The sequence below is a fragment of the Nerophis ophidion genome, linkage group LG02, assembly GCF_033978795.1.
Source record: "Nerophis ophidion isolate RoL-2023_Sa linkage group LG02, RoL_Noph_v1.0, whole genome shotgun sequence".
NCBI classification, from domain to species: Eukaryota; Metazoa; Chordata; class Actinopteri; order Syngnathiformes; family Syngnathidae; genus Nerophis; species Nerophis ophidion.
The window spans coordinates 77,442,355-77,455,314 of record NC_084612.1 but is presented as its reverse complement, the minus strand read 5'-3'; the positions used below and the strand labels follow the sequence as shown (position 1 = coordinate 77,455,314).

At 38.2% G+C, this 12,960-nt stretch overlaps 1 protein-coding gene across 1 annotated transcript; it reads left to right on the top strand.

Moving 5' to 3' along the window:
• Positions 1–3,643: 3,643 nt before the first annotated feature.
• On the top strand, positions 3,644–6,687 carry LOC133535247 (B9 domain-containing protein 2-like). The gene is made up of 2 exons (XM_061874889.1): positions 3,644–3,791; positions 5,557–6,687. Exon 2 carries the CDS (start codon positions 5,686–5,688, stop codon positions 6,211–6,213), a length of 528 nt encoding a protein of 175 aa, XP_061730873.1. The 5' UTR covers positions 3,644–3,791; positions 5,557–5,685; the 3' UTR covers positions 6,214–6,687.
• The last annotated feature ends 6,273 nt before the right edge of the window (positions 6,688–12,960 follow it).

Below are 12,960 nucleotides of genomic sequence, written 5' to 3'. Positions count from 1 at the left end.
GCAAATAATCGTTAATTTTAGAATTTGATGCCAGCAACACGTGACAAAGAAGTTGGGAAAGGTGGCAATAAATACTGATAAAGTTGAGGAATGCTCATCAAACACTTATTTGGAACATCTCACAGGTGTGCAGGCTAATTGGGAACAGGTGGGTGCCATGATTGGTTATAAAAGCAGCGTCTGTGAAATGCTCAGTCATTCACAAACAAGGACGGGGCAAAAGTCACCACTTTGTGAACAAATGCGTTAGCAAATAGTCAAACAGTTTAAGAACAACATTTCTGAGCGGTCTATTGCAGGGAATTTAGGAATTTCAACATCTACGGTCCGTAATACCTTCAAAAGGTTCAGAGAATCTGGAGAAATCACTGAACATAAGCGATGATATAACGGACTTTCGTTCCCTCAGGCGGTACTGCATCAAAAAGCGACATCAGTGTGTAAAGGATATCACCACATGGGCTCAGGAACACCTCAGAAAACCACTGTCAGTAACAACAGTTTGACGCTAAATCTGTAAGTGCAAGTTAAAACTACTATACAAAGCCAAAGCTATTTATCAACAACACCCAGAAATGCCGCCGGCTTCTCTGGGCCTGAGCTCATCTCAGATGGACTGATGGAAAGTGCAAAAAGTGTTCTGTGGTCTGACGAGTCCACATTTCAAATTGTTTTTTGGAAACGATGAACGTCGTGTCCTCCGGACCAAAGAGGAAAAGAACCATCAGGACCGTTCACAGCATCTGTGATGGTATGGGGGTGCATTAGTGCCCAAGGCATGGGTAACTTACACATCTGTGAAGGCACCATTAATGCTGAAAGGTACATACAGGTTTTGGAGCAACATATGTTGCCATCCAAGCAACGTTATCATGGACGCCCCTGCTTATTTCAGCAAGACAATACCAAGTCACTTGTTACAACAGCGTGGCTTTATAGTTAAAGAGTGCGGGTACTAGACTGGCCGGCCTTTGGTCCAGACATGTCTCCCATTGTAAATGTGTGGCGCATTATGAAGCCTAAAATACCACAACAGAGACCCCGGACTGTTGAAGGACTGAAGCTCTACATAAAACAAGAATGGGAAAGAATTCCACCTGAAAAGCTTCAACAATTAGTTTCCTCAGTTCCCAAATGTTTATTGAGTGTTGTTAAAAGAAAAGGTGATGTAACACAGTGGTGAACATGCCCTTTCCCAACTACTTTGGCACGTGTTGCAGCTGTGAAATTCTAAGTTAATTATTATTTGCAAAAAAAATAAATAAAGTATTTGAGTTTGAACATCAAATATGTTGTCTTTGTAGCATATTCAACTGAATATGGCTTGAAAAGGATTTGCAAATCATTGTATTCTGTTTATATTTACATCTAACACAATTTCCCAACTCATATGGAAACGGGGTTTGTAGATATTTCTGATTTAATATGACAGAAAACACAATGCTAAACCACTTGTGTCGCCAAAATAATTCATGCCGTTTTGATTTTTTTAGTTAAATAGTGATAAAGGCAGCAAGGATAAATAGCAAAGACAAAAGAAAAAACACTTCCAAGTCTCCCCAAACTTGTCCCAAAATCGTTAGTTCAGCAAAAAATTTCAATTGTGGCGTTGGCGGATTATTATGTTTTTATGATATTAATGTGTTATTATTATTCATAACCAGCATTCCAACCAATGTTCCTTCTAATTGTGCATGTGTGAGCAAAAGCCGCACACCTGTCCCAAACCTGACTAAACAATAAGTTACGTTTCTTAATTGTATGTCTGGGTGGGGTTCCTGCTTTGGAAATAATGGGTACCCCTTTCAGCAAGCATGAGACCATGTGTGTATTCGGGTCCCAAAACTCTGGAACAATCTCCCTCTCCAGGTGAGACAGGCCCCTTCTTTGACTACTTTTAAGACCCTTCTTAAAACCCATGTTTCAGTCACTGGCTTTTAACCCAGCATTAGACTTTCAACTGTTTTAAAGTGTTTTTAACTTTATAAAAACATTTTTTTGAACAAATTGCTCTTGAGATAATTGTATTTGTTTTTTCTATGTGCATATATGTATATATATATATATATATATGTGTGTATGTGCGTGTATATATATATATATATATATATATATATATATATATATATATCTATCAATCAATCAATCAATGTTTATTTATATAGCCCTAAATCACGAGTGTCTCAAAGGGCTGCACATCAGTGCAAGGAAAAACTCAATACAGTGGGATGACAATGAGAAACCTTGGAGGGGACCGCAGATGTAGGGGACCCTCCCGCCCTCTAGGGGAGACCGAATGCAATGGACGTCGAGTGGATCTAGCATTATATTGTGAGAGTCCAGTACAGTTTATATATACGTATATATATATATATATATACATCTATATATACATATATACATATATATACATATATATATATATATATATTATATATATACATATATATACATATATATATATATAAAAGTTAAAGTACCAATGATTGTCACACACACACTAGGTGTGGCGAAATTATTATCTGCATTTGACCCATCACCCTTGATCACCCCCTGGGAGGTGAGGGGAGCAGTGAGCAGCAGCGGTGGCCACGCCCAGGAATCATTTTTGGCTATTTATCCCCCAATTCCAAACTTTTATGCTGAGTGCCAAGCGGGGAAGTAATGGCTCCCATTTGTATAGTCTTTGGTTTGAACTCACGAGCTGCCGATCACAGGGCAGACACTCTAACCACTTAGCATATTTATATATATGTGTGCGTGTATTTTACCTCTGTTTTAAATGTTCTATATTAGTATGTCCTTTGCCTGTATTTCCTTGTGGTGTACTGCCCTTTGTTTTTTAACTGTGGTTGTTTTTAAAGCGCTTTATTAATAAATTTGGTATGGTATATATATTTCTATTAATATTTCTTTAATATAATAACAGCATTTCATGATTGATATTTATAAATTAATATTCAGAGCTCATTTAATTCCCTTTACGTATGTCCTCTGTGTATTTATTTGTATTTGCATGTTTCATGACAACATTATCTCTATGTAATACTGGCTGCATTTCTCAGAGTTGTTTGTCAGCCATGTTGTTCCAGACCACAGCAAACGTTACCCAGCTCTCAAAGATTGTAATAAATCCATTAGAAGAAGACAGCCTGCCGTTTCCTTGAACTTGGACACACACATCTATACCTTTGGACATTCTAAGCCAGTCATGTCCAGAAGTTTTCTCACCTTCTGAGAGGCCGGCATTTTACTAATGATTTCCAATGTTGTAAAAATGTGTAAAATAAATTTTACATGTCAATATTTTTGTCAACAAAGATTTGTGTCAGCCTATGGCACATAGTCATTATGTTAGTAGGCTAATATAGCTAATATAGACACTTACATCATGTGTTGTCTTCATTAAAACACTTATATAAGACTTTTAAAGTCATTTTGATAGTAGGCTTATATAGCTAATATAGACACTTACATTAGGTGAGTTGACGGTGTTGTCCTGAAGTCATTTGTTAATATTCTTTAAATAATTACTTGATAATTGTTTTTTTTATTGTTTATACAATGTGCAAAAACATATATAGCGACTGCAGTTCTTTAATTTGGAGCTAAAACAATTTTTATTTCGTGTCCGCTATAATCGTTAAACAGCAGTTGGATGACGTCACTTCCGCTACATTACTTCCTGTTGGTTGACTTCCGGTATCCGTTCGAAATCAAGTCGTGCATGTTGTTGTCTTCTGTAACAATCCTTGTTTCCATCCTACACAAAGAAGCGAAGAAGCAATACCGTAAGTTGTCTTTAACAAGTTAAGAACATGTCCGACACGTTCAAAAAAGTGTAATAGTGCCGATGTGTTGAATAGAATTGTCGAATTCGATACACCGTGTTCAAGTCATTCAGACGGATGGTAGTCTCCCTCTGCTGGACATTTTGGGACATTACAGTTGCATTTTGTATGTTATAGTAGATAAGGGGTCAGCAACCTTTTTGAAAGCAAGACCTACTTCTTGGGTACTGATTCATGCCAAGGGCTACCAGTTTGATACACACTTCAATAAATTGCCAGAAATAGCCAATTTGCTCAATTGACCTTTAATAAATAAATCTATATATATATGTATATATATTAAAAAAAAGGGTATTTTTTTCTGTCATTCCGTCGTACATTTTTTTTCCTTTTTCGGAAGGTTTTTTGTAGAGAATAAATGATGAAAAAATTACTTAATTGAACGGTTTAAAAGAGGAGAAAACAGGAAAAAAAATTAAAATTTAATTTTGAAACATAGTTTATCTTGCCACCCGAACGCCTCCCTAGGGAGGTGTTTAGGGCACGTCCAACTGGTAGGAGGCCACGGGGAAGACCCAGGACACGTTGGGAAGACTATGTCTCCCGGCTGGCCTGGGAACGCCTCGGGATCCCCCGGGAAGAGCTAGACGAAGTGGCTGGGGAGAGGGAAGTCTGGGTTTCCCTGCTTAGGCTGTTGCCCCCGCGACCCGACCTCGGATAAGCGGAAGATGATGGATGGATGGAGTTTATCTTCAATTTCGAGTCTTTAAAATTCAACCGAAAAAAAGAAGAGAAAAACTAGCTAATTCGAATCTTTTTGGAAAAAAAAAAAACAAAGAATGTATGGAACATCATTAGTAATTTTTCCTGATTACGAATCATTTTAGAATTTTGATGACATGTTTTAAATAGGTTAAAATCCAATCTGCATTTTGTTAGAATATATAACAAACTGGACCAAGCTATATTTCTACCAAAGACAAATCATTATTTCTTCCAAATTTTCCAGGACAAAACTTTTACAAGAAATTCAAAAGACTTTGAAATAAGATTTAAATTTGATTCTAAAGATTTTCTAGATTTGCCAGAATAATTTTTGGGAATTTTAATCATAAGTTCGAAGAAATATTTCACTAATATTCTCCGTCGAAAAAACAGAAACTAAAATGAAGAATTAAATTAAAATGTATTATTCTTTACAATAATAAATACTTGAACATTGATTTAAATTGTCAGGAAAGAAGAGGAAGGAATTTAAAAGGTAAAAAGGTATGTGTTTAAAAATCCTAAAATAATTGTTAAGGTTGTATTTTTTTCTCTAAAATTGTCTTTCTGAAAGTTATAAGAATCAAAGTAAAAAAATTAATTAATTTATTTAAACAAGTGAAGACCAAGTCTTTAAAATATTTTCTTGAATTTTCAAATTCTATTTGAGTTTTGTCTCTCTTAGAATTAAAAATGTCGAGCAAAGCGAGACTAGCTTGCTAGTAAATAAATACAATTTAAAAAATAGAGGCAGCTCACTGGTAAGTGCTGCTATTTGAGCTATTTTTAGAACAGGCCAGCGGGCGACTCATCTGGTCCTTACGGGCGACCTGGTGCCCGTGGGCACAGCGTTGGTGCCCCCGGTAGTAGACACATACAGTATGTACATGCACAGAGGCAATAAGTATGTTTGTAGCTCTTTGTTTTTTCAGCATTTTGTGTATGAAAAAATGTCAAGTAAATGGTCAAGCTTACAACAACGTTCTCTTCATTGACTCAGGTTTGGCTTGGTGTTGAGTCGGCGTTTCTACAAGTCTCACAAGAACACGAAACAGACTCTTGTCAATGCTGTGGTTGCCATGGAGACGTTAGTTGGGATGGGAGCGGCGCACTAACGTCTTGTGTCAACATGGCGGAGCTGCACGTCATCGGCCAGCTGGTCGGGGCTTCAGGTTTCCCCCAGACTAGCCTCTTTTGCAAATGGGGGGTCCACACCGGAGGGGCGTGGCGTCTTCTCTCCGGCGCCAAGCAGGGTCAGACCCAAGTGGACAGCCCCCGGAGAGGAGACGTGTCGTACTGGAGCCACCCCATCGACCTGCACTACGCCACCAAGGGACTCCAAGGCTGGCCCAGAGTCCACCTCCAGGTGTGGTGCCAGGACTCCTTCGGCCGCTGCCAGCTGCTGGGCTACGGCTACTGCCACGTCCCCTCCAGCCCGGGACACCACCGAATAAGGTGTGCCACCTGGCGGCCCCTCGGCTCCTGGCAGGAGCAGCTGTCACAGATGTTCGTGGGCGGAGGACTGCAGCTCAAGAACCCGGACCTCATCTACGGCGGGGCGGACAGGTTCAGACTGCGCACCGTCGCCATGGGAACTGTGGAGCTGGAGCTCAGCATCATTACCAGACACTTTGACAAATATGGCGTGGACACTTAATGTCCACCAAGAGTAACACTTGTTTACATTTAAGCTTTTGTACTTTAGTTCAAATATGTGTCTTTTTACGTGTTTCATGTCTTTGTGATCATGTTCTGTTTGTTTTTGACTCCATTAGTTCCTGTTTTTGCGCATCCTGGTTTGTTTTAGTTTCCATGACAACTCATTAGTTTCACCTGCCTCATTTGTTTGAACTCACGCACCTGTTGTTAATCATGTCACTATTTAAGCCTGTCCTTTTCTGTTGGTCGTTCTGGTGTCATCACTCTTGTGTTGGCTCTGTCCATGCCATAGTTGGTACTGATGTTCATTGTTCATGCTGCCTTGCTCAGGTCAGTAAGTGTTGTTTGTTTTATGTTCATAGTTTATGTTTAAGTATTAGTTTTGTTCCTTGCGTTAAGTTCCGTGCCTCCACTGTGAGTGCCTTTTGTTTGTAGCTTTTGAGTTAAGATTAAAATCATGTATTTACCTTCACGCCATGTCCCGTCATCTTACTCTGCATTCCAGGAAAACAAACCCCACCACGTTTTGACAACGTGCTGTACTGATTTTATACATATATTAATAAAATACATGCATTTTCAACAGTTTCACCCTAGGGTCACCCTTTAAAACGTTGTTTTCCACCGCTACCAGAAAATTAATACCAGGACAAAACTACTGTAAACTTATTTTATTTTCTGCATGAAAATCAAATGAACCCAAACATTTCCCTCTTGGAAGTGTAATTTGACCCCTCAACCACTAGCTGCCGCCAGAGTGCCATTGAGTACCATCGTTAGAATAATTATATGTAAGTTATCACACAACTCTTATGCTTAAAGGCCGTCACTCTAGTTATTATCTATTGTGCTCAAGCTGTACTTTTTATGCTTCGTGCAAGGGCACACAACTTGTTATCTTCCATGGCATGTGAGGAGTGGCCTCCCCGCAGATGTTTTCTGTCTTTCAGCCTTGCTAACAGCCAAGGACGAACCAGCAGCTCAACAAAGACAAAGCAGAGACAGGGTGCAATCCCAAGGCCCCCAGCACATTCTGTTCTGAATAATCACGTATTTTGCGTACTAGAACTGCTTGCATAATGTGTGAGCCCTCCCTTTAGAAGCAGTCTCTGCATGTAACTAGGGAACACCCAAACTGAATAAGAAGGGGAGCAGGTGGACTGTTCCTCAGAGCGTAGGGTGAGACTTTAACTGAGTGTGCAGCTCCATGCGTTCTCCTCATGAGCTAAATTTAACTTTGTCTCTGCCTGATTCCTTGCTTCTTGTTCTGTTTAATAGATAGTTTGGTGCTTAAACCTGACAACCATCTATTCATATTAGACTCATGGTTATGGTTTGAGTTTAAATCGAACATGCCTTGCTTCAAATTTGCCAAAAATTGTAATGCGAAAAAAAAAAACCCGATATTGGTGAGTTGGTAGTGACGTAATCGTTGTGTGGATGTCGTTACCAAAATATTGTGCGTGCATGAATATTGCAAAGTCTGGGATTTTTTTCCCTAAAAAAAACTAGGCTTTCTTTGACAAAAAGGGCATCAAGCTGATAGATCTGAAGGTGATGTTGAGATTCAAGCATTGAACGTGAAAAAACTTGGGAACTTTCAGTTTTGGTTGATTTTGGAGGCGCCAGTGACCAAAGCGGTAGTCATTTGCCTGAAGGAAGACTAGCATATAGGGTTAGTCAGCCAGTGTTACTCATCTTTTTTACTCAAACTTTATATTGGCGGTGTGCAGTCATTGCATTGTTTTGGTTTTGCCTATACTGTACTTTTGAGTTTGTTGCGTCATGTCCGTGTGCAACTGCAAACTATCAGGCTGGTGGCTATTTATTGCTACCGCGCTAATTTACAATAGCAAACATCAGAATTATCATTTTGATTTGAGCATGGAAAGTCACTTACTAGTCCAGCGGGAACACAGCCAAGGCAGCACCGGTCTGAAATTCCTCATCTTTGAGCTCACGTTTATTTATTTTTATTTATTTACAGGCAATTTTATATGACGTTATTGTCTACTTTGTTGTTAACAAAGTTCGTTCTGCAAAAAGGGTAATCCCTAGAAGCGTACAGATTATGAACAGGGACCCACAGTTAAAATATACATCATCATATAATATAGAAAACTCAGTAGAATACAATTCATTTCAAAATCTACCCACCCAATATCTATCTACAAGTCCATACCAACCTACCAACAGGTTGACATTTATAAAGAAGGAATCTTTAAATCCACCAAATCAGTGAATTGCTTGTCCATTTATCCGGGTAGCCTCTCTTTTTATTATCTTTGTCTCCTCGGGCAAAACTTTTCCTTTCTTTGGTTGTTTTGCAGCTTCTGCCATGATAGCAGTAATTGCACGTAGGCGTTTGCACCGTCTTTTTAACGGATGCGGGGAGTGGGAATGATGTATGCCGTAAAGCAACTCAGCACATTTGTAGTTTTTTGTGTGGCAGGGTCCCTGGCACCCCCCTCAAAGTCGCTAAGTGCCAGCTAAAGCGATGCAGACCCCCTCAGGCCAGGATAGAGGTGTCCTTCAACTGGTTGTAAGTCCCTGTGTCATCACAACAGTTATGAAAATAATTTATGAAGGCTGAAAAGTTGCTTAGTGCTGCTTTAGTATACATGACTTACTTTTAAAATGTTAATGGTTGAAACCCTATAACAATCACCACATTTATGGTTTTTCCTCAAGGGTCAAAGTTCTGGGACACCCCAGGCTGTCCGGGTTGTGTTGATTTTTATTAGTTATTAAACGATAAATCGAAGCAGCCCAATATTAATTGAAGCTTTTTTCCTTTCTGTTGCTGACTGACAAAATGATTGGCAGAGCTCCAAGCTGCATTTTAAGATGTGTAGCAAAGCCTGTTTTTTTGTTTTTGTTGTTGTTTTTTTACAAAGCAGTAGCCCATCAAGTGGTTGGCGTCCACACAAGGTAAAGCAGCCATCCCGTCATGGGCGGGCAGGATTAAATAAACAAGTGTGCTGTGGATTTAAAGCTGCTCCGGGCCTTCATTAGGGACTAATCTTCCCCTGAAAAGCTTTTTTTCCTCCCCGCTGCTCGGACCTGCATTCAGATGCTACACGCTGCATCTGCATGACAACGCCACACAGCTTAGACTAATAGCCTTAGCGATAATCTGGATCATCATTATCACCGTGGCTTCTTTTGGGCTCATTTTCCACTTTAGCCGTTTTAAAGAAAAAGGTGCTAATTCTGCTCTGTGTAGAAAAAGTTGTTTATGTTCTGATGTGGTCTAAATAGACTGAGCTTCTTTCTTTTTTTAGTTTTTACTTATATATCATTGCAACCAGTCTGCTCACCAAACACTTTTCATACATTGATTCGTCATCACGGTGCACCCGCAGCCACTGTTTTCGAGGAGCAGAGTTACCATGACTTTAAATGAGAAGAAAGTTCCATCAGTAGGATGCAGTACAGTTGTTCACCACAACTACACGCAAAAATAATAGGAAATATCGTTAAATGAAAATGGAACATTCATGGAGTGAAATGACTGCCAAAACTACACAAACGCACACAAATGTTTTCACTCACGCCCAACAATTCCCAAGTAAAATAACAATTTTCTCCCTTTAAAAAAAGTATTCGCAAGTAAAAAAAAGGAAATGTTTTCAATAAACAAACAACTCGCAGAAAAAAACAACTACTTTTTTCAATAAACAAACAATTCGCACTGCAATGAGGTCGCGACTTGTCCAGGGTGTACCCCGCCTTCCGCCCGATTGTAGCTGAGATAGGCGCCAGCGCCCCCCGCGACCCCGAAAGGGAATAAGCGGTAGAAAATGGATGGATGGATGGAAACAATTCGCAAGTAAAAACAACTATTTTCTTCAATAAGCCAATGATTCGCTAGTTAAAAAACTATTTTCTTCAATAAACAAACAATTCGCAGAAAAAAAACACTATTTTTTTCAATAAACAAACGATTTGCAAGTAAATAAAACAATTTTCTTCAATAAACAATGCTGAAGTAAAAAAAAACAATTTTCTGCAATAAATAAACAATTCTGAAATATTTTAAAAAATTAATAAAGAATCGGTTAATAAGTAAAAAAACAATTTTCTTCATTAAACAAAAGTTTTGCAAGTAAAAACATATTTTTTTCAATAAAAAACAATTTGCAGAAAAAACAATTATGTTCTTAAAAAAACGATTCGCATGTGAAAAACTTTTTTTTCAATAAACAAACGATTTGCAAGTAAAAAAACAATTTTCTTCAATAAACAAACAATGCTGAAGTAAAAAAAAAACTATTTTCTGCAATAAATAAACAATTCTGAAATATTAAAAAAATTAATAAAGAATCAGTTAATAAGTAAAAAAAACTATTTTCTTCATTAAACAAAAGTTTTGCAGGTAAAAACATATATTTACTTCAATAAAAAAACAATTCGCAGAAAAAACAACTATTTTCTTAGAAAAAACAACTATTTTCTTAAAAAAAACGATTCGCAAGTAAAAAAAACTATTCAATAAACAAACGATGCTGAAGTTAAAAAACATGCAATAAACAGACAATGCTGAAGTAAAACAAAACTTTCTTCTGCAATAAACAAACGATTTTGAAGTATTAAAAAAAATTCAATAAAGAAACGATTCGCAAGTTAGAAAAAATTCAATAAACAAATAATTCGCAAATTAAAATAAACTATTTTCTTCAATGAATTTTCGATTTGCAAGTAAAAAAACAATTTTCTTCAATAAGCAAACAATTATAAAGTTAAAAAAATTATATTCAATAAACAATTCAGTTAAAAAAAAACTATTTTCTTTAATAAACAAATGATTGTGAAGCTAAAAATAACAATTTTCTTCAGTTAACAAACGATTCACAACCAAAAAACTATTTTCTTTAATAAACAAACAATTCTGAAGTTAAAAAAAGTAAAAACTAAAATGTTTATTGAATAAACAAACAATTTGCAAGTAAAAAAACAACTATTTTCTTTAATAAACAAACAATTTGCAAGAAAAAAAATTATATTCTTCAATAAACAAACAATTTGTACAAAAAAAACCCCTGTATGTTTCCCTTTCTTCTCTCCGCCATTTAACTCCACACCCTGCTTCTTCATCTTTGTTATTTTTGGCAGACGGCACCATGCGCAGTGTGCATGTGATATGGAATATTACTGCCAAAAGTTTTAACTTAAATAAAATTGCTTTTATGCTTGCAAATTGTTATTTTTACTTGCAAAAAAATATTTTCATACTTGCAAATCATATTTTTAATTGAAGAAAAATGTTTTTTATATTAGCAAATCAACTTTGTTTCTTTGTTTGTGGAGATTTAGCAGTAATTTCACTCTATAACCATTATTGTCTTTGGTAAAACACATTTTTTGATGTTTGTCTTGTATTTAATGGGTTGAATGTTGCAGGTGTAAAATTTCCCTCAGCAGTAGACTCCAACAACACTTTATTTCATATCATGTAATTATGATATGAATGAAAGCAGATTAGCATGTCCCTCGCCTCCCTGGGGAGTTGGGACAATATTTTGTTGAACTAAGCCCACTAAGAATGCAAACACGTTGTCTTTCAAACTCTCTCTCACCCACGCACACACACACACACACACACACACACACACACACACACACACACTCACATGCACACAAACACACACACACACTCGTATTCTTGTATTTGTTACCTACTTGAGACCTCCGAAAAATGCCTACCTCTTTAGGACCAGCCTTTCCAGATATATAAAGAAGTGTATTTTCATTATTATTAATATATACATACTATGCAAATATGAAAAAGCTTGTTGTGAAAAATGAGTTAGACTTTCACAAGAAAAAAGTCACAATTTCACAAGAAAAATTAAGAATTTTGGCAGTATTATAATAAAAGTCGTCATTTTACTCATCGCGAGTCAAAAGTTTTGATGACAAATTGAACATTTGTGCAATATTATCATAAAAGTTGGAATTTTACTCAATAACAGTCACAATTTTACAAAAAAAACCTTAACGTTTTGGCAATTCTACGATAAGAGTCGTCAAAAGTCTAAGTTTTATAAGAAAACTAACATCCATCCATCCATCCATCCATCATCTTCCGCTTATCCGAGGTCGGGTCGCGGGGGCAACAGCCTAAGCAGGGAAACCCAGACTTCCCTCTCCCCAGCCACTTCGTCTAGCTCTTCCCGGGGGATCCCGAGGCGTTCCCAGGCCAGCCGGGAGACATAGTCTTCCCAACGTGTCCTGGGTCTTCCCCGTGGCCTCCTACCGGTTGGACGTGCCCTAAACACCTCCCTAGGGAGGCGTTCGGGTGGCATCCTGACCAGATGCCCGAACCACCTCATCTGGCTCCTCTCGATGTGAAGGAGCAGCGGCTTTACTTTGAGTTCCTCCCGGATGGCAGAGCTTCTCACCCTATCTCTAAGGGAGAGCCCCGCCACACGGCGGAGGAAACTCATTTCGGCCGCTTGTACCCGTGATCTTATCCTTTCGGTCATGACCCAAAGCTCATGACCATAGGTGAGGATGGGAACGTAGATCGACCGGTAAATTGAGAGCTTTGCCTTCCGGCTCAGCTCCTTCTTCACCACAACGGACCGGTACAACGTCCGCATTACTGAAGACGCCGCACCGATCCGCCTGTTGATCTCACGATCCACTCTTCCCTCACTCGTGAACAAGACTCCTAGGTACTTGAACTCCTCCACTTGGGGAAGGGTCTCCTCCCCAACCCGGAGATGGCACTCCACCCTTT

What these genes read in the sequence shown, in the direction of transcription:
- LOC133535247 (XM_061874889.1), top strand. Translation starts at nt 5,686, where the DNA reads ATGGCGGAGCTGCACGTCATCGGCCAGCTGGTCGGGGCTTCAGGTTTC.